Source organism: Geotrypetes seraphini, chromosome 5, assembly GCF_902459505.1.
Source record: "Geotrypetes seraphini chromosome 5, aGeoSer1.1, whole genome shotgun sequence".
NCBI lineage: Eukaryota > Metazoa > Chordata > Amphibia > Gymnophiona > Dermophiidae > Geotrypetes > Geotrypetes seraphini.
The window spans coordinates 162,386,492-162,408,372 of record NC_047088.1 but is presented as its reverse complement, the minus strand read 5'-3'; the positions used below and the strand labels follow the sequence as shown (position 1 = coordinate 162,408,372).

General features: G+C 46.1%; 1 protein-coding gene across 5 annotated transcripts in view; it reads left to right on the top strand.

The window, feature by feature from the left end:
• Positions 1-961: 961 nt before the first annotated feature.
• Positions 962-21,881, top strand: part of ACADL (acyl-CoA dehydrogenase long chain) — a 104,875-nt gene continuing 83,955 nt past the window's right edge. The window contains exons 1-2 of one of the 5 annotated variants that reach the window (XM_033944256.1): positions 962-1,120; positions 12,867-13,043. In XM_033944256.1, the coding sequence (XP_033800147.1) occupies positions 12,943-13,043 (101 nt within the window). In that variant the 5' untranslated portion in view covers positions 962-1,120; positions 12,867-12,942. Of the gene's footprint in view, positions 1,121-1,152; positions 1,298-1,357; positions 1,504-1,952; positions 2,436-12,866; positions 13,044-21,881 lie in introns of those variants that run through there. The other 4 variants (XM_033944257.1, XM_033944253.1, XM_033944254.1 and 1 more) reach the window with 4 other exon arrangements.

Here is a 21,881-nt window from a genome sequence, read left to right as displayed (position 1 = left end):
TGCATGCAAATAGATCTCATGCAAATTCATTGGGGAAATCTTGAAAACCCGACTGGATGGACTTTTGACACCCCTGACTTATATGGACGAAACTCCCAAAATGCAAGAAAATTGCTGTTTTTCAAATTTCTAATATGAAGTAGTTATTAATCTCCCCATAGATTTTATAATCCACATATGTGACATATCCAAAAGTTTGATCCAAAAGTTAGATCAGTGGTTCCCAACCCTGTCCTGGAGGACCACAAGGCCAGTCGGATTTTTGGGATAGTCCTAATGAATATGCATGGTGCAGATTTGCATGCCTGTCACCTCAGCTATATGCAAATCTCTCTCATACATATTCATTAGGGCTATCCCAAAAACCCGACTGGCCTGATGGTCCTCCAGGACAGGGTTGGGAACCACTGGTTTAGATCAGTGATTCCCAACCCTGTCCTGGAGGAACACCAGGCCAGTCGGATTTTTGGGATAGCCCTAATGAATATGCATGGTGCAGATTTGCATGCCTGTCACCTCAGCTATATGCAAATCTCTCTCATACATATTCATTAGGGCTATCCCAAAAACCCGACTGGCCTGATGGTCCTCCAGGACAGGGTTGGGAACCACTGGTTTAGATCAGTGGTTCCCAACCCTGTCCTTGAGGACCACCAGGCCAGTCGGATTTTTGGGATAGCCCTAATGAATATGCATGGTGCAGATTTGCATGCCTGTCACCTCAGCTATATGCAAATCTCTCTCATACATATTCATTAGGGCTATCCCAAAAACCCGACTGGCCTGATGGTCCTCCAGGACAGGGTTGGGAACCACTGGTTAGATGATTAGACACAGTAAAATGTAAATTAGAATCAACTGAATTTAGCCAAGTTACAAGTTTGTTAGGGAAGCAGCATCACTACTTGTCCATAAAAAAAACATAACATTTTGAAAAGAAGATGGTTTATAAACATATACTCAAAGTATAGTATTGGCACTTTTCTGCCCACGCTGAGAAAAATAACAGGCCGCATTTCCCGAAACTGCACTTCTCTTTCTATAGTGCAGCGAACTTGCAGGTTTATCCCACTTTAAAACGCAACAGGCGGCTCAAAGCCCCAGCTTCTTGATGAAGCAGGTAAGAAAGAAACGCGCCTGCAGAGGGCGCTAAGCAGCGGCTGAGCACTTAGTAAGCTTATTTGCCGATCTTCCTCAGGGATGATATGGCCGCAGTACTACTCCGGCGCTCGCTCGGTCGCTTTCCCCTCCGCCCATGGAACCCGATCCTCCCCAGCTGGGCCGGCATTGGGGTCAGGTGAGCGCTGTGGGCACCGGGCTAGGCTGGGTCTGGGCCGCTTGTCGCGGTATCTGAGAGGGGACTCTTCCGCCACGCAGGACCCTTTATGGCGGAGGATTCTTCCTGGGTGAAAGGGTAAATGGCCAACGCGAGGAGTCTGCAATTAAGGAAGGCAAAAGTGTCTGTGAGGGTGTCGGTTTCACGGGATAGTCGCTCCCCTCGTGGTGTGTGAAGGCTTAAGTTGTGGATCCTGTACCGGTTGCTTTCTCTCGGTCCCCCTCCCCTTAAGCTAAAAGAATGCTTTTCTGTGTCATAACTTTTGAAGGCTCAGAAACTTCACTGAAAGCCATTTCTGATATTCATACTTGTAGAAATGTATAAAGAAAAGAAGTTTAGAACACCAAGGGTATTTTACTAAGCTACAGTAATTACGAATGCATGCATTTTGCACCCAAAATGGCTTACAGTGGGATGTGTCCGGGTGTCCCACAGTAACTTTTGGATATGTATGTGTGTGTGCTACTCATGTGCTAAAAATTTAGAAATTATTTTTTAGCAGTGGGGGATATGGTTTAAGCATGTTCTGCATTAATAAGTTAATGCAGCTACCTTGATTGTCACATGTTAACAGTTTAGCACTAGAGACCTTATTGTATACAAAATAGGTGGTGGTAGGGGCTATATATTTATTTATTTAAAAAAAAATTTCTAACCTGCCTAGACCTAAGTGCTTTACAAAAATACAAACGGAATCATCATGTAACCAATATACAAATAAGTAAACAAACATATCTGAAACATCTTCAATCAAGATCCTAGGTCAATCAAGAGAATGCCTCCACAAATAAAGTTGTTTTCAATAGTTTCTTAAACTTTTGAATATTAGAAAGCATCTTCCGCTGTCCTGTTAGATTATTCCATACTGAAGCACCATTAACAGATATTATAGATGTTCCTATAGTGGCTAACACACTAATGGGAAAATTAGCAAGTGGCCATTAACATACACGCTTTTTAGGGCATATCAGTTTTTTCTTTTTGCCTCTTGGTACTGGAATCAGGGCTAGAACCTGGTTTGTTCATTGCAGTGATGGTCACTGGACTGGGCCTAAACACCAGGATGTCACCCCCACTCCAGCTTGTGGCTTCAGAAATTGTAGGTACAGTTCTCTTAAAATTCTGTTATATAGTGAAGAAAAGCAATAGCAAAAAGTCTTCTTATATGCTAGCATTTGTTGCATTATAAATATTTCTGCCTACAAACTAATGGATCAGCTGAAATACTAGATGTTTCTTGGCGCATTGCTGTCAAGGTATTGCAGCATAAAAGAAGATAAGATGGCAGTTGTATTGGTAACTGGCAAAGCACCTGGCAAGATATTTATTAGAACTTTGTTGTTGTTTATCCCTACAGGATATTGATGACACTTTGAAAATACTTGTCCTAGTAACAGCTGACAATGCACCTGCAGTTCTAGGAAAGGTCATTCACTTTACTATGTGCAGATGCAGAATAGATTTTCTTAACTATCACTGCATCATCTATCTGTAGACTTCATATGTAAAAGTGCTTATTTTAAGACTCTGAGGATTGTCAGTGTAATTCAAGCCAGAGCATTACAAATTGGGTTGGTAAAAACACTCCTGTCTTAACTTGATATGTGGTATTTTGCTTTTCAAAGTGCCATCAGCTCAGCAAGGAAAAACTATTAGTGTTTCCAAGATCACCAACTGGACATTAAAGGCTTTTAGAAGAAAGAAATTGGCACTACCAGGTGCTCTGTGATCAGCAGTAATTTAGTTAGTGCTGTTAGCAGTTAAGCTATTTATGAAATGTTTACTGGTCATACTTATAAATTGAACATAGTGGACCTTGAACTTCAAAGGAAGGACAAAACTTTCACATATATAGTTGATTGCAACAGTGAATGCATTTTGAACTAAACCTACTTTGCAGAGGAGCAGAAAGAAAATTACATAAAACATATGGTTTAACACAGTGGTTCCCAAACCCTGTCCTGGGGGACCCCCAGCCAGTCGGGTTTTCAAGATATCCCTCATGAATATGCATGAGAGAGATTTGCATACCTGTCACTTCCATTATATGCAAATCTCTCTCATGCATATTCATGAGGGATATCTTGAAAACCCAACTGGCTGGGGGTCCCCCAGGACAGGGTTTGGGAACCACTGGTTTAACAAATTGAAGAAAAATTGCAGAAGACTAAAATAATCTGACTGACCTTTGAAACATTGAAGGGCTGATAGTTACCTTGCGTTTGAGCTAACAGGGTAACACAAAAAATTTTGTACCTCAATTCTGTAAGCAAATAGCATGTGCACCAACATGGGAGACACACCAGAAGCAGTTGCACATGGATCTATGCTAGTGGAAATTACCTTGAGCACAAATTTGTATCAGCCTGGTATTTATGCACATAATAGCATGCTAGAATGTGCTAGAATGTGCAGATGTATGTGCATGCAGTCCTAGTGCTGATAGCCTTTTATCAACAGTTCAACACTTCACTCTTTCTTCAGCATACCTTCCCTCAGCTACAGATTATTTTGAACCATGCTCTCCATATAGCCTATGCAGAAAGCAACTGCAGACTTAGCTGCAGGGTTACCAAAGGTTTCATTGTTAGTTGAAAGCAATGCAGAAAGGATATGTGGGCAGGTGTTAACGTGCAAGTAGTATTAAAAAAATGTATGCTGATGGGTACTTCCAGTGATATCATGAGGATGAGCAGGAGGGTAACTACTTAGCTTCCAGGTCCTGGACCCCTGAACATGCTCTATATCTGCCTAGAACACCAATTTTAGACGTAACACTTGGGGGAAGGTAGAAGGAGGTGACTGAGAAGAGCCAGATATCACCAAACTTTTATTTTTGTGGCTTCTAAGACCCCAAAACGCAACTGGGACAAGCCCCATGGGATGGACCTAAAGATGGCAGATGCAGTCTGTTCACCTGAAATGCCTGTGAGCTCTCTGGGGGTGTGCAAAATCTCTCGGGAGGTAGTAGCGCTTATGGAGTGATTTGAGGGATAAATTCCAGGTGCTGTACAAACCTTTGACAAACGAATGGAGTCTGTCCAGACAGACTTGAAGGCATTCCAGCTCAGATTGGCAGAGCTGGAGGATACATCTTGGAGGCCAGCAAGGAATGGATGTCACTTCTAAAGCAGTTAGAGGCAGCAGAAGGCAAATGATTAGGAGAACTGGGCATTATCCCAGGACAAGCAGGCATGATATTCTCACATGTGGGTGACGTCATCTACGGAGCCCCGATGCGGACAGCATTTCAAGCAAACTTGATTGAAGATTCAAGCTTGCTGTGCTGCACCACGCATGTGTGCCTCCTGCTCCACTAGAGGGTGCATCCCCTCCTCGTGGTCTCCAGTTTGTTTTTTTCCGCTGTGCTAAGAAGACACGTTTTTTCTTAACTCTGCCCCAGTGCCTTCTTTGCACCGCGATTTATTGTTTTTCTTCGTTAAAAGTCGCTGTGCGTACAAAATTTTTTCTTCTTCCTGCTCATCGCGCTTTTCGCGCTTTTTTCTCGTGATCCGGGGGCTCCCGGGTCGTCGCGGCCGCGTGGCCTGATTGGCCACGGTCGCCTGGATTTCCTATGTCCCGGCCCGTTACGGGCTTTAAAAAGTGCACCGGGTGCGAGCGTCTTCTATCACTCACAGACCCGCATCGCTGGTGCATCCTCTGCCTGGGGGCCGATCATCCAACAGAAACTTGCCCCCGGTGCGCAACCTTCCAACACCGGGCGCTCCGCCGCCGACGGGCCCGCATGGCGGACCTATTTGCTGCCGATCAACCCCCGAACTCGGCCTCGAGACCGGCTTCGGCCCCGGCCTTGATCTCGGCCTCGGGTACCTCGGCCCCGCCTCGGGACTTGACTTCGAAGACCCCGAGCTCTCTGAATTCTTCGGCCCCGGGTAAGTCCCCTCTTCCTTCCTCAGGTTCCATACCTCCAAAGAAGCCAACCTCGGGGACAATGGCCGGACAAGGGGGGAGTTCCTTGCCCACGGCCCCGGCGAAACCCCCGAAGACCTCGGGACGTGCCTCCACCACTCGGGAATGCTCTGAATCGAGATCGCCCCCGGTGGAGTGCACCGCGGCCTCGGACATGCCGTCGATGTTGTCCGTGCCGGTATTCCAAGAGCTGCTCCGAGCGATGATCACAACGGAGCTATCCGCTGCCATGGCTCACCTTCAACCGACCTCGACCTCGCGTGCGCCGGACCAGCCTGAGCAACGCGTCGAGACCCCTCGGGGAAATGCGCTGTTTTCGCCGTCTCTCTTCTTCCTCGGATTCCTCTCCGAGGCACTCGAGGCGCGCGTCCCCGGCGTAGCACCGCGGGGCGAAACGAAGATCGAAGCCCCTCTCTAAAAAGGCTCGGAGTTCCCCTCTGGCTCGAGGCAGCTCCCCCTCGACTCGATCGGGGGGACCGCTACGGGTTACCGAGCTGTCGCTCACTAACTCAAAGCTTCTACTGACTCCCCCTCGGTCCGGGGCTCCAGTCCGAGGCTCTAGGCTTTCGCCGAGGGAGTCCGGGGAGGGGTCCCCGACCCGACATCGGTCGGTACCCCGTACCCCGGCGTTGTCCCCGAGGGGCTCCTCGAGGCGACGCAGGTCCTCGACCCTGGAGCGTTTCCATAGCGCGTCCCCGGTGTCGGATCGAGGGTCCGAGCGAGAACCTCGCTACTCGAGGGAGGCTTCCCCTTCATTCTCGGCGAAACGTAGGTCACGGTCACCGTCCCCACAAGGGGCCACGGGATACCACCGACCTTCCTTCACAAGGTTCGTCCAGGACATGGGACGTGCCCTTGACTTGGACTTACAATCTGACTCGAGGTACTCCAAGGAGTACCTGGCGGAGCTGGATATGCCTTCCCCGCCCCGAGAGTCCCTCCAGCTACCGCTGAACCCGGTACTCCGGCAGACCCTTATCAGGAACCTCGAGACTCCCTACATGGTGACGGCGGTCCCATCTAAAATGGAGTCTAAGTACCGAACGGTGCCTTGCCCGGGGTTTGAGCAACCACAGTTGTCCCACCAATCCTTACTGGTGGAGTCTTCTCTGAAGAAAGCTCACCCCTCTAGGGTGTCCGCGGCGGTTCCTCCGGGACGCGAAGGCCGGACCCTAGACAAATTCGGACACCGTTTGTATCAGAACTCTATGATGGCCTCTAGGGTCCTGAACTACAATTTCACCTTTTCCTCCTACCTGAAACACCTCATAGGCTGCTGGCCTCCTTCTCGGGGGATTTACCTGCCCCTCGTCAGGCAGCGTTTGGCCTCCTCCTCGAGGATTTTTCCAATCTCCGACTGCACTTGTTCCATGCCGCTTACGACGGCTTTGAACTGTCTTCCAAGGTCGCAGCCTTCGCGGTGGCCATGCGCCGACTGGCGTGGCTACGGCTCGTTGATATAAGAACATAAGAACTGCCATCTCCGGATCAGACCCATGGTCCATCGAGTCCGGCGATCCGCACATGCGGAGGCCCAGTCAGGTATACACCTGATGTAGTTTTAATCACCCATATCCCTCTATGCCTCTCGTAAGGAGATGTGCATCTAATTTGCCTTTGAATCCTAGCACAGTGGATTCCTTAATAACCTCCTTTGGAAGAGCATTCCAGGCGTCCACCACTCGCTGCGTGAAGCAGAACTTCCTGACATTTGTCCTGGACTTGTCCCCCCTTAGCTTCAAACCATGTCCTCTTGTCCGTGTCACGTTGGACAATGTAAATAATTTGTTTTTCTGCTCTATTTTATCGATGTCTTAAAGTATTTTGAACGTCTCTATCATGTCCCCTCGCAGCCTCCTCTTCTCAAGGGAGAACAGTCCCAGTTTCTTGAGTCGTTCCTCATATTCCAAGTTCTCCATACCTCTTATTAGCTTTGTTGCTCGTCTCTGCACCCTCTCCAACAGTTTTATATCCTTCTTTAGGTTGGGAGACCAATGTTGGACACAGTATTCCAAGTGTGGTCTGACCATTGCTCTATAAAGCGGCATTATGACTTTCTTCGATCTTCTCGTGATTCCTTTCTTTATCATGCCTAACATTCTGTTTGCTTTCTTTGCTGCTGCCGCGCATTGTGCCGATGACTTCAGGGTCCTATCTATCAGTACACCCAGGTCCTTTTCTTGTTCGCTCTTACCCAGAGTTGCGCCTGACATTCTATACTCGTGTTCCTTATTCTTACTACCTAAATGCATTACTTTGCATTTCTCCACGTTGAACTTCATCTGCCATTGCTCTGCCCATTTCTCTAACTGATACAAGTCGCTCTGGAGTTCCTCGCTATCTTCCTGCGATCTGATTGCCCGGCATAGCTTTGTGTCGTCTGCAAACTTAATGATCTCACTGGATATTCCGTCTTCCAGGTCATTGATATAAATATTAAATAGGATCGGCCCAAGTACCGAGCCCTGGGGCACACCACTAGTCACTTTCTCCCAGTCTGAGAACTTCCCATTTATGCCCACTCTCTGCTTCCTGTTTTCCAGCCATTTGCCTATCCACCTTTGTATATCTCCCTCTATTCCATGGCTTTGTAGTTTCCTGAGAAGTCTTTCATGTGGAACTTTGTCGAATGCTTTCTGGAAGTCCAAATATATTATGTCCACCGGCATTCCACTATCAATTTGCTTGTTCACAATCTCAAAAAATTGAAGTAAATTCGTTAAACATGATTTCCCTTTCCTGAACCCATATTGACTGGGTTTCAGCAAGTTGTGTGTATCTAAGTGCCGGACTATGCTATCCTTGATCAGTGCTTCAACCATCTTTCCAGGGACAGACGTAAGGCTCACAGGTCTGTAGTTGCCCGGTTCTCCTCTCGATCCTTTTTTGAAAATTGGCGTGACGTTCGCTATCTTCCAGTCATCTGGTATCTGTCCAGTTCTGATTGTCAGATTGGCGAGTTTTTGCAATAACTCTCCGATTTCAACCTTCAATTCCTTTAAGACTCTCGGGTGAATTCCATCCGGTCCAGGGGATTTGTCACTTTTAAGTTTGTCGATCTCGTAGTATATCTGGTCCAACTCCACTTCAACTGTGGTGAGGCTGTCTTCTATTACTTCACTAAACACTTTCACTGCTTCTGGTATTTTTGTGGTATCCTCCTCCGTAAAGACGGACGCAAAGAAGGAATTTAGTTTGTCCGCAATTTGTTTATCTTCCTTAATGTACCCTTTTCTTCCCTGGTCGTCCAGGGGTCCCACCGCCTCTTTTGCGGGTTTTTTCCCTTTCACGTATCTAAAGAAGGGCTTGAAGTTTTTGGCCTCTTGCGCTATTTTTTCCTCATAGTCCTTTTTGGCATCCCTTACCGCCTTGTGACATTTCTTCTGATCATCTTTATGTTTTTTCCATGCTTCGGTTGTTTTCATGTGTTTCCATGGACCCTAACCTGCAAGATCGGTTAGCTAACCTCCCTTGCATCGGGAAGGAACTGTTTGACGACACCATCGAGGCAGCTACGAAACGGTTGTCGGAGCACGAATGTTCCTTCGCGTCTCTTGTCCGGCAAAAACCTAAACCGCAGACCTCTCGCCCTTTCCGGGGATTGCCTCGCCGCTACCCCCAGAAATCTACCCGGGCCTTTTCCAGACCGTCGCCGCGACGCCCCCAGGCTCACTCTAGGGCTCCACCAAAATCACAGTCCACTGCGCCTGCAAAGCCGTCTCCGTCCTTTTGACGGGAAGAGCGGATGGGGGCGGGCCCCCTCCGCACCTCCGCCTGGCCTCCTTCCCATCGGGGGCCGCCTGCGAGCCTACTACCCTCGCTGGGAAGCCATAACGTCGGACTCATGGGTCCTTGGCGTGATCTCATCAGGGTACTCGCTCAACTTTCGGGAGGTTCCTCCCGACAGCCCACCGAGTGCGTGTCCTCCCAATCGAGCGCAGTTTTCCCTCCTCCTCTCAGAGGCACAGGACCTCCTTCACCTGCGGGCGGTGGAACCGGTCCCCCAAAATCAAAGGGGCCAAGGGTTTTACTCCTGATACTTCCTGGTACCGAAGAAGACCGGAGACCTGCACCCGATCCTGGATTTGAGGCGCCTGAACAAATTTCTGATGCGGGAAAAGTTTCGGATGCTTTCCCTTCCGATTCTTTACCCCCTGATCAACGAGGGCGATTGGCTCTGCTCTCTCAATCTGAAGGAGGCCTACACCCATGTTCCGGTGCACCCTGCTTGTCGCAGATTCCTCCGCTTTCAGGTGGGGGACCTCCAACTACAATACCGGGTCCTCCCCTTCGGCCTGTCCTCGTCCCCCCGAGTCTTCACGAAGTGCCTCGTAGTGGTCGCGGCTGCCTTACGCTCCCAGGGTCTGCAAGTGTTCCCCTACCTGGACGATTGGTTGATCAAAGCCCCGACCAGGGAGGGGGTTATCTCAGCGACCCGACAGACTATTACTTCTCTTCAGTGTCTAGGTTTCGAGATAAACTTTCCAAAATCCCAGCTATGCCCCTCTCAGTCCTTACAATTCATCGGGGCCTTGCTGGACACGGTCCGTCTTCGTTCCTTCCTCCCTCCTCAGCATCGGGAGGCGTTGGTAAATCTGAGCCGACAAGTCTCGAGATCGACCTCGGTCTCGGCACGACAGATGATGACGCTCCTCGGCCATATGGCCTCCACAGTCCACGTTACCCCGCTTGCCCGTCTTCATCTGTGGTTACCACAGTGGACTTTGGCATCACAATGGCATCAGGATCGGGACCCGATCAACCGCCTCGTGACAGTGACTCCTTCCTTGCAAAGATCGCTCCGTTGGTGGGCCGACTCTTCGAATCTTTCCAAGGGTTTGCTCTTTCTCGCCCCTCCGCACCACAAGGTCCTAACCACGGACTCGTTGGAGTACGCTTGGGGGGCTCATGTAGACGGTCTCCGCACTCAAGGTCTGTGGTCCACAGAGGACCGTCGCTGCCACATCAACGTGCTGGAGCTTCGGGCCATTTACCTCGCCGCGGTGGCCTTTCAACACCTGCTTCACGACCGGGTGGTTCTCATTCGCACAGACAACCAAGTGGCGATGTACTACGTAAACAAACAAGGAGGGACGGGATCTTGGTTCCTCAGCCAAGAGGCCTTGCGGCTCTGGAAGTGGGCGGTCTCCCAAAACATCTCCCTTCGAGCGATTTACATCCAAGGAGAACAAAACTGCCTGGCGGACAAGCTCAGGTGCTGCGACAGGTGTTTGACACGTGGGGGACTCCCCAGATAGATCTGTTCGCCTCCCCCGACAATCAAAAACTACCTCTCTTCTGTTCAAGGATATACTTCCCGGACCGTCTCGAGGCCGATGCCTTCCTCCTAGATTGGGAGGGGAAGTTCCTCTATGCGTTCCCGCCGTTTCCTCTGATTCTGAGGACGCTGGTTCATCTAAGATCGCTGAGGGCCACTCTGATCTTGATCGCTCCTCGATGGCCCCGCCAGCCTTGGTTTTCCCTACTACTTCAACTCAGTGTCAGGGAACCTCTACTTCTGCCTGTCTTTCCCTCTCTGCTATCTCAGGGTCGGGGTTCACTGTTACATCCCAATCTTCAGTCTCTTCATCTGACTGCTTGGTTTCTTTCCCCTTGACTTCCTTCCCTGTATCTCAGTCGGTCAGGGAAGTGTTGGAGGCTTCCCGGAAAGTCTCAACTAGACTCTGCTATTCTCAGAAGTGGACTAGATTCTCATCCTGGTGCTCCTCTTACCGCCAGGACCCGGTGTCGGTCCCTGTATCTTTGGTTCTGGAGTATTTGCTTCATTTATCTCACTCTGGCCTGAAGACCAATTCCATTCGAGTGCACCTTAGTGCGATTGCGGCCTTTCATCAACCCCTGGAAGGGAAGGCTCTTTCACTCCATCCCTTGGTTTCTCGTTTCATGAAGGGTCTTGTGAATGTTCACCCTCCCCTCAAACCTCCTCCTGTGGTTTGGGATCTTAATGTGGTCCTGGCTCAACTGATGAAACCCCCCTTTGAGCCTATGGACAAGTGTCATCTTAAATTTCTCACTTGGAAAGTGATATTCCTACTCGCCCTCACGTCCGCTCGAAGAGTTAGCGAGCTGCAGGCTTTGGTGGCGGACCCACCTTTCACTGTATTCCATCATGACAAGGTGGTTCTCCGCACTCACCCTAAGTTTTTACCTAAAGTGGTGTCTGGTTTTCATCTCAACCAGTCCATTGTTCTACCAGTGTTCTTTCCCAAGCCCCACTCTCATCCTGGAGAGGTGGCGCTCCACACTCTTGACTGCAAGAGGGCGTTGGCTTTTTACCTTCAACGCACTCAATCTCATCGGATGGTCCCCCAATTGTTTTTGTCCTTTGACCCTAACAGGTTGGGGCGCCCAGTTTCCAAGCGCACCCTGTCCAACTGGGTAGCGGCTTGTATCTCCTTCTGCTACGCTCAGGCTGATCTCGCGCTGCATGGTCGAGTTACGGGACATAAGGTCCGAGCGATGGCAGCTTCGGTAGCTTTCCTCAGGTCCACGCCTATTGAGGATATCTGCAAGGCTGCCACGTGGTCTTCGGATCATACTTTCACCTCACACTACTGCCTGGATACACTGTCCAGGAACGATGGCCGGTTTGGCCAATCGGTTTTACGTAATCTGTTTTCTTAAATTGCCAACTTCCCTCCGCCCCTTTTTCATTAGCTTGGAGGTCACCCACATGTGAGAATATCATGACTGCTTGTCCTGGGATAAAGCACAGTTACTTACCGTAACAGGTGTTATCCAGGGACAGCAGGCATATATTCTCACAACCCGCCCACCTCCCCGGGGTTGGCTTCTTTGCTGGATATGTGAACTGGAGACCACAAGGAGGGGATGCGCCCTCTAGTGGAGCAGGAGGCACACATGCATGGTGCAGCACAGCAAGCTTGAATCTTCAATCAAGTTTGCTTGAAATGCTGTCCGCATCGGGGCTCCGTAGATGACGTCACCCACATGTGAGAATATATGCCTGCTGTCCCTGGATAACACCTGTTACGGTAAGTAACTGTGCTTTTTGGTGGTAGACCAAGAATTAAGAGGTTTTCTTGAGGAATTGCTCACCAGAAAGCTGGTGCTGCCATTGTATGTGGGTCCCTTTCTTATTGAGGCCTGGGATCAGAGGTTGTTGATGCTCAGAGAACTAGGCTGATCTTTTGTAAACTTAGGATAGCAGTTTTGTGGATAAAATTGATCAGGTGTGAGAGGAGAGAGAGACCCTTGGCGCTTGAGGGCCGTACCCCAGTCAGGTTTTCAGGATTTTCCCAATGAATATGAACAGGATCTATTTGCATGCACTGATTCCACTATATGCAAATAGATCTCATGCATATTCATTGAAGAAATCATGAAACTGTGACTGGGTTTTGACCCTGAAGCACCAAGGTTGCCAATTCCTGCCTTAGGTGCTTGGACTTCATATTCGAAACCAGTTGGGAGATGGATTTTGGAGTAGTGTGAAATTGATGAGTAGAGAGATTGATTTAGACAGAGAACTTAGTGGGCTTTACAATATTTTCATGGTGCTCTAGTCAGTAACAGATATGTCCTATGGTATAGCCTAATATTATTTTATTATGCACAGGTTTCAGCACTCTCAGAATCATCAAGATGAGGCTAAGAGAACAAACCGCTTGGAAACTTCATCTGCAAGAACTTTGATGGACATAGGAACACGGCGGATCTTCTCTACAGACCACGACATATTCAGACAGAGTGTGCGGAGGTTCTTCCAGGAAGAAGTGGCTCCACATCATACACAGTAAGAACTTTGTGCAAAACATCATGTTTGTGCTGTCCTTTCCAAATTTTAAATTCTTGTACCTTATCTGCAATTTCTTAGCGCCAGCAGCAGAGGAATCAAGAGACAAGTGGGTTGTGTCCTTCTACCAGTAGGTGGAGATAGAGTACTGAGTTGAACTTGGCCTTATTGAATGTACAGCCTCCTGGTCAACCAGTATACTCCAGAAGGCTGATAGATGTGTTCTGGTTTCTGCTTGTTGGCTCCTATCCAGGCTTTGATCAATTTAGTTGCGCGATGGATTTTTTAGGAGATTGTTTCAGCTGATATGCTTTTTTATTACTTAGCTTACATTTAGGGCACAATCTACCAGTTAAGGGGACATGTTCGACTCTACAGATTCTTTGGTGTATCTAAATCTGGATTTTTTTCTTCAGTTATGAATGTTATATCTTTGTCCTTAACAAATATTTCTGTTCTGTGTTCACGCCGGGAACGGGACTGCAGAAAACAAATGTGAATAGGGATGGAGGAGTAATAGACCCTTATTGATTTTCAGAGGGTTGTATTCTTGAGGAGCTAGTTAAAATAAAGGTAGACAAAGTGATGGGGCCGGATGGTGTATATCCTAGCGTGCTTAAGGAGCTTGGGGAAGTTCTGGTAGCTCCGCTGACTGAATTTTTCAACGAATCTCTAGAGTCAGGAGTGGTACTGGAGGACTGGAGAGGGGTGGATGTGGTGCCTCTCCACAAAAGTGGAAGTAAGAAAGAAGTAGGGAATTACAGACCAGAAAGTCTGACTTCTGTGGTAAGCAAATTAATAGAAACACTTTTAAAACAGAGAATGGTCAAGTTTCTGGAATCCTATGGATTACAAGACCAGAGGCAACATGGAATCACTAGAGGTAGGTCTTGTCAGGAAAATCTGATCAATTTCTTTGACTGGGTGACCATAGAATTGGATAGAGGATGTGCGCTAGATGTGGTGTATTTAGATTTTGGTTCATAGTCAGTCGCCCGCTGACAATGGAGGGCAGACAGTTCAGCACAAGACACCAGCACGCCGTGGGAAAACTTAGTTCTAAAGAGCTCCGAAGCGGGGTGTAAGTGGAGAACCCCCCCCACTTTACTGCAGTGTTCGCACTGCTGTTGGGAGGGGGGGGGGGGTTTGGAACTATCCATTGTAGAGAAAACGGAACTTTTTCCTATTTTTTTTTTTTTCTGTAAAAGTTCAATTTTCTCTATAATGTGGGAGGTTGCATCCCCCCCCCACACACACCCAATGGCAGCGCGAACAGTATGCAGTAAAGTGTTCCCCCCCACACCCCCTGTCGGAGCTCTTTAAAATTAAGTTTTCCCGCGGCATGCTACTGTCTTGTGCCAAATTGTCAGCGCTCGATTGTCGGCGCGCTGGTTTCTGGCGCGTGATTGTCCCATCGCCTAGATTTTAGCAAAGCCTTTGACAGTTCCACACAGACGTCTAATAAATAAACTGAATGCCCTCGGGATGGGCCCCAAAGTGATGGGCTGGGTCAAGAACTGGTTGAGTGGAAGGTGACAGAGGATAGTGATCAATGGAAATCGCTCTGAGGAAAGGGATGTTACCAGTTGTGTGTCTTAAAGTTCTGTTCTTGAGCCTGTTCTTTTTAACATTTTTATAAATGATATTGGTAAAGAGTTGTCGGGTAAGATTTGCCTCTATGCGTATGATACCAAAATCTTCAATAGAGTAAACACGCTGGATGGTATGAATAACATGAAGAAAGACCTGGCGAAGCTTGAAGAATGGTCTGAAAGTTGGCAGCTAAAATTTAATGCTAAGAAATGTAAGGTCATGCATTTGGGCTGCAAAAACCCAAGGGAACGGTATAATTTAGGGGGTGAAGAACTTATGTGCACGACAGAAGAGTGGGGCTTGGGTGTGATTGTATGTGATGATCTTAAGGTGGCCAAACAGGTTGAAAAGGTGATGGCGAAAGCTAGAAGGATGCTAGGTTGCATAGAGAGAGGTATGGCAGTAGGAAGAAGGAGGTATTGATACCCCTGTATAAGACTTTGGTGAGACCTCATTTAAAATATTGTGTACAATTCTGGAGGCCGCACCTTCAAAAAGATATAAAAAGGATGGATTCAGTCCAGAGAAAGGCTACTAAAATGGTATGTGGTCTTCATCATAAGGCGTATGGGTACAGACTTAAAGATCTCAATCTGTATATTTTGGAGGAAATGCGGGAGAGGAGAGTTATGATAGAGATATGTAATGTAAATGCGCATGAGTTGAGCCTCTTTCATTTGAAAGGAAACTCTGCAATGAGAAGGTATAGGATGAAGTTAAGAGGTGATAGGCTCCGGAGTAATCTAAGAAAATAATTTTTTACAGAAAGGATGATAGATGCGTGAAACAGTCTCCCAGAAGAGGTGGTGGAGACAGAGACTGTGTCTGAATTCAAAAGGGCTTGGGATAGGCACATGATTTCTCTCAGAGAGAGAAAGAGAAAGTGGTTTCTGCGGATGGGCAGACTAGATGGGCCATTTAGCCTTCATCTGCCATCATGTTTCTATGTTTCTTTGATATGCATAGTTGGTTTTCCAGTTAAGGGGACAACTTCTTGAGTGGAGACTACGTGTTTTTATTGAATGAACTTGCTAGCGTGACTAATTGGTCTTCGTTGTATGCTGTCTTGAGAGGTTGTAGACTGACTGGGGCAGCTTGTTATAACGTTTCTTTGGGGCTTCAGTTTTTGCAGGGGCATTGGTTTCTTCCCTCCCTGTTTTAGGACTGCTTTACTACATTCCACTTGTCTCTGGATTCATCTGCTGCTGATGCTAAAGAAGGAAAAATTATGTTTCATACCTGATGATAATTTTCTTTCCTTTAAATGCAGCAGATGAATCCAGAGTCCCACCCTGTCTCGGATTTTTGGGATTATGCATGGATTTTTGGATTCCTTTTCCGGTCGATGTTTATAGTTCCGTTTTGGGTAATTGTTCGGTTTTATTTTTTTCCATGCTCTGTTTATTAAATGCAAAAGATACAAGTAGAAATATTAAAGTATAATCTAAAGTAAAAAAAAATTAACAACAAAATCTTTGAACTCTAAAGCATGGAATCAAAACCAAAAATAAACATAGAAGTTGGAAAACCAACTACGCATATCAAAGGACAAAGATGTAACATTCATAAGTATAACTGCAGAAAAAAATCCATATTTAGATACACCAAAGAATCTGTAGAACAGAGGATAAGTCGAACATGACCAGCTAAATCCACCAGTAAAATAATCTGAAGTAAACAATTTTACATTCTCAGTATAGCATATATTGTGGCCCACTGTAATGCAAAACAGTTCTGTATATCCATCACAATGGCACCTCTCACTAATAGCACCCAGACGTGTGGCCCGGACTGGAGCCACCCTGCAGGACCGGATTCCAAGATGGAATCAAAAACAACACAAAGTCATTATCATCTATTTCTTCAAAAAAACATAAACATATTTATTCTTCCTGAATTCAGGTAAGTAGTTTTCTCTAGACGACTGCTACATTGGTCAGAATGTTCAAACAGCTGCATCAACAATGAGAAACAACTCACATAGTACAAAGCCAGCATACAAACCAGTCTTTGCCTTGCCTCCAGAACTGAGGCCACTTCAGCTGAGTTCAGCGTTTGTAGTCCAACTCAAACCCAAACACTGGCTGCTACAAAAGCAGGCAATTTTCAAAATCACCAAAAAAAAAAACACAAAAAAACAACAATACAGTCTTAGGTAATTATCTTCACCTCACAGAAGCACCACAGTCTCTACAAGCCTCTGGCTAGTTCCATATATTGCCAGGAAACGAGGGAGTGATAGGTTTTGCACACAAACAGTCATTAGTTTGACTCTTACAATTCCCACCCAGGATAACAGCAAAACCTCTCCCCATTAATCACTCCCAAGCTTGTAAAAAGAAAAATAGCAAGAACACAAAAAGAAAAAAAAACATTCTCTAAACAGTCCAGCATCCTAAATCACACTCACTGTTTAGAAATGGAGGCAAAGTCCACCTGCATTGCTTCAGGGACTTGAGGAGCAAATTCTGACCAACCTTCCTCCAATTCCATAGGTAGCTCTCCAGGGAACACAGGATCTTCAACCTGACCTTCCTCTAGCACCTCCATTGGAACGGGGCCATTGCTCCTGCTTGGCTGAGAGGACTCTTTAGGGAGAAAAGGATTAAACCTCCTCCCTAGCTGGCTTCCCTCTCTGTTCTTACACACAGGTTTAAGTACCTTGGGGAAACGCCCTGCTTTGTCAGCCCTGGCAGTGTTCCAAGGGCCTCTTGGGCTCCCCCGGTGGACAGTGTTATTATTATGTTCAGGAACTACCTGTCCCTTCCCAATTCCTCTCCAGGATTTCTTTTCTTCTCCTTTCTCCTCTATCCTAACTGGGACCTGAGCCGGGAGAATATCTGGCTGGTCACAATATCCCACTCTATATCCTTCCCCTCCACCCCACAGAGCCCCAAGAATGTCATGGGTGGCACCAAGGCGAAGGGAGGACCACAGACCAGCACACAGAAAGAAGCCTATTGTTCTGATGTCAGAAAAACTCTCTCTCCCTGTACCACAAAAAGGAAAAGAAAAAAACAGAAAGCATAGGAAACCTAAAAGACTATGCAGGATTGGTTGAACTAGACTTGGCAAGATATGTAATATCCGATCTGTCTGATACAACTGGCTATGACGACATTGAAGCATTTTTTAAGAGGGTAAGTAACCTCTTCCAGAATGTTTTATAATTAACCCATTCTGATCTGTTTCAATCCCTATACACCCATAGTTCAAAAGTTGCAGTAACAGTAGCATGCATCTCCTAATCCTAATAGGTAGGAGCCTGAGGGTAGATCCAAGAGGGCTGTATAGATTGCTTAAGAAGGATAATATTGATATATAAAAATCTTCGGGCTTCAAATGGGAGACCCTGGTCCACAAAAACCTGTTGATCTCCCAACAAAAGGACATAGTAATCACATTCCAGTTTAAGCCTTAGCACAGCCTCCAGTGTCTTGAAAATCTCATTCCAGAGAAGGATCAGAGTACATTATTGGTCTTGCACCATAAGCAGGCGTCCGAGGGTCACAATCTCTCTCTAGTCAGATAAAATTAACACTTCTTGGTATTGGTTCAGTCAATTATCTCGTTAAGGTTGGATTACTGTAACTCAATGTATCTGGGTCTTTCAAAGGTAAGTTTGCAGAGGCTTCAGTTGATACAGAATATCGCTGATAAGCTTATTTTCGGTAAGAGTATATTCGACCACATAACCCCATTGCTTAAGAAATTACATTGGCTTCCAGTGTAACTTAGAATCCAATTTAAGTGCGTTTGTATTGCATTTAAGATCCTATTTGGCATCTTTGTCACTATGATCCCTTTAGACTGGAAGGTGCACAGATCTCACCTTGTTAGAAGCACTAAATATTAAAACTTACATTTCCTTCCCTTAGAGGTAAAAACAGATCTTTCAAGAGATTCAGTCATTCTTTTGTCTTCAAGCTAACTGAGTTCTGGAATGAGTTACCACTTACACTGAGAAGTTTAGTCCCCTTCGTCATATTCCAGAAAGCTCTGAAAACTTTTTTGTTTTCTAAACATTTTGGAAATTGTTATTTTAGTTACATTCTTCTTATGTTTATGTATTATGTTTACTTTATTATTAACTGGGTCAAGTTCCTTCTGGTTGAAGACCCGGTCTATAAAACTAAGTTTTAGTTTAGTTTAATTTTAAACTGGGTTTCCTGCATAGTGGTAGTTTTAGCATGAGTGTAAAGTCCTTGAAATTGGCTACATAGATCAGTAACTGTGACAGGAAGGGCCAGGTCTAATGCCCAATCATCCACCAGATGCTGCAAGTGTTTGTCTCCCTGGAACTCCTTTCCAAGTTTATACCAAAAAGACAAATGGTTTTGATTTGCTGGTAAGGCAGGGGTGTCAAACTCAAATACATTTGGACAAAGTTGTGGGCCAACCTTGATATTTATTGAAAAAAATGTCTACAATTGAGGAAGCCAAAAGTACAGATTAAAAGTACAAGAGTACAAAAGTACAAGACTAAAAGAGTGTAAACATAAAAGTGACCAAAGAAACATTACGTTCACGTAATAAACTAAAACCCAACAAAAAATATAATATAAATAGTGAAAAATAATAAAACCTTGCGTGCGGAAAAGTTAAAAAATGCATAAATAAAAAGTCTGCTGCAGAGTGTGAAAAAAGTATAGCTGTCCTGCACTAACAAAACGTCTCAGTGTGGCAATAGAGTATAGAAAACATAAAAGCCATCAGTTAATATTTTATGGTAACTTAAGATAACTTAAAATTAACTGTGCACGTTAAAAATAAAAAGGAAGATTGAAATAGCCATGGTGGCTCTTACCTAGTAGAGTCAATCTGTAGCGCTCTGAGCTGAGCAAACCAAAAGTAAAACCGGCTCAAAGATCAGCAATTTAAAAAGGGGGTCACATGCCAAGTGCCATAGTCACAACCGTAATCATAAGCAAAAAGTGGCACAAAAAATCCGCCCAAATATCTGAATAAAAAGGTTAGATAATAAAGAAATCGATGGTCACAAGATGAATTAAAACCTGATTAAAAATAAATAAATGTGAAAGGTCTAAAAACAACTGACACACATCGTGAAGATAGTATAGCTGAAGATTGACATACCCGGCGGGCCAGCTCTAGTAGACAATTGGTATTTTCTCGCGGGCCAAATATAATTACACTGCGGGCCAGATTTGGCCCGTGGGCCTGAATTTGACACCCCTACCTTAAGGGGTTGCTGGCTGGTTGGGAACACCTGGGAGAAGCAGAAAAACTGTTAACACAACTTAAAGGAGCTATTGTAAGAGCAAGAAACCTTTTTATGAAAAGTAAAAGTAAGTGAAAAAGGATACTTTGATTCTCAAAAGCATGAAAAGGTAAGCAGAAAGAGATTAGACTTCATATACTACGAGAGCTCACAGAAAGAAAAAGACAATCATAAAAGCAAAGATGCTAATGGAAGAAAAAAATGCTAGTGGTAGGAGGAAGTACAAAAGTGGCATTGTGAGAGACTGAAGAGTAAAGGGGAGAAATGTGTAGAAGTTGATTGCTTAACATATATTTCTGTTCACTGATGAAAAGACCACAGAAGATAATACAAATAGAAATGGAAGTGTGGTAGCCATTGAACAATTTTCAGAGGACTGTGTTCATGAGGAGCTAACTAAATTAAAAGGTGGACAAAGAAATGGAGCTGGATGAGTTCTGAAGGAACTTAAAGAGGTTCTGGTGGTTCCACTGTCTGACCTTTTTTCAGTGCTTCTCTAGAGTCAATGGTCCTGGAGGACTTAAAAAGGGTGGATGTGATTGCCCACCGCAGAAGTAAGGAGGAAGTTGGGAACAACAGTTAGATTTAGTCTGTCTTCTGTGGTAAGTTAAATTAATGGAAACTACTTCTAAAAAAGAGAATAATGAGGTTTCTGGAATCCAGTGGATCGCATGACCTGAGGCAACATGGTGTACTTTAGATGTTAGCAAACCCTTTGACACAATTCCACATAGATGATTTATAAATGAACTTGAATATCTTGGGTATGAGCCCTAAAGTGACTGACTAAGTTAGGAACTGGTTGAGTGGAAAGAGACAAAGGGCAGTGGTACACAGAGCTTGCTTATGGCACATCTTTCAAATGGTGTGCCATAAGGATCAGTTATTGTTCTTGTTCTTTTTTTAAACATTTTTATAAGCAATATTGTGGAGGGACTGTTTGGTTGATTTGCTTCTCTGTGGATGATACCAAAATCTACAATAGAGTAAGCATTCCTAATGGTGTGGATAACATGAGGAAGGACTTAGTGAAGCTTGAAGAATACTGCAGAATTTGGCAGCTAAGATTTAATGCTAAAAAACCTCCCCCCAAACCCCCGGTGTCAGGTCAAAAGCGCGCTGGGACAAAGGCGCGCGCAGACAATTGAGCGGAGCGCGGAGGCACGCGCCGCAGAAAATTACAGTTTTTACGGCTCCGACGGGAGGGGTGTGGGGGGGAACCCCCCCACTTTACTTAATAGAGGTCGCGCCACGTTGTGGGGGCGTTGTGGGGGGTTGTTAAGTTTACAGTAAAATGTGGAGGGTTACAACCCCCCAAACCCCCCACAACGCCGGCGCGATCTCTATTAAGTAAATTGGGGGGGCTCTCCAACAAAACCCCCCGTCGGAGCCCCTAAAAACTGTAATTTTCTTTGGCGCGCGCCTCCGTCTTGCGCTCAGTTGTCGGCGCGCGCCTTTGTCTTTAGCGGGGTTGTCTATGAACCCAAACCCCCGGGTCAAGCATTTGGACTTTGCTGGCCTGTACAATATATATGCGCATGCTCAAGGCCCAGCTCAGGAAAGAGGTGAGATCTTTCCTTAAATGGCACTGGCACGCAGCAGATGGGTGAAGGAACTTGTTTGGGTGGGCGGGCGGGTGGATGGATGCCGCTTCCAGCACAGGGGTACGATGCGGTTCTCGCCGGGGGGGGGGCGTTTGTGGGTGGGGGGGGCGGTGATGGAGTAGCACCGGTAGCCTCGGGGGGGGGGAGAGGAGGAGGTGGAACCAATCAAAGCGAGTTTCCCTTACTTCTTATGGGGAAACTCGCTTTGATATACGAGCAATTTGGTTTACGAGCATGCTTCTGGAACAAATTATGCTCGTAAACCAAGGTTCCACTGTATGTATATTTGGCTACTTAATGCAACTTGGTGTGAAACAAATTTGTTACTGATCCCTTAGAAAATGCTTGTCTTGCTGATTCCTGGGCTAAGTGAACAAAACTATGAAAATATCGGGCAAT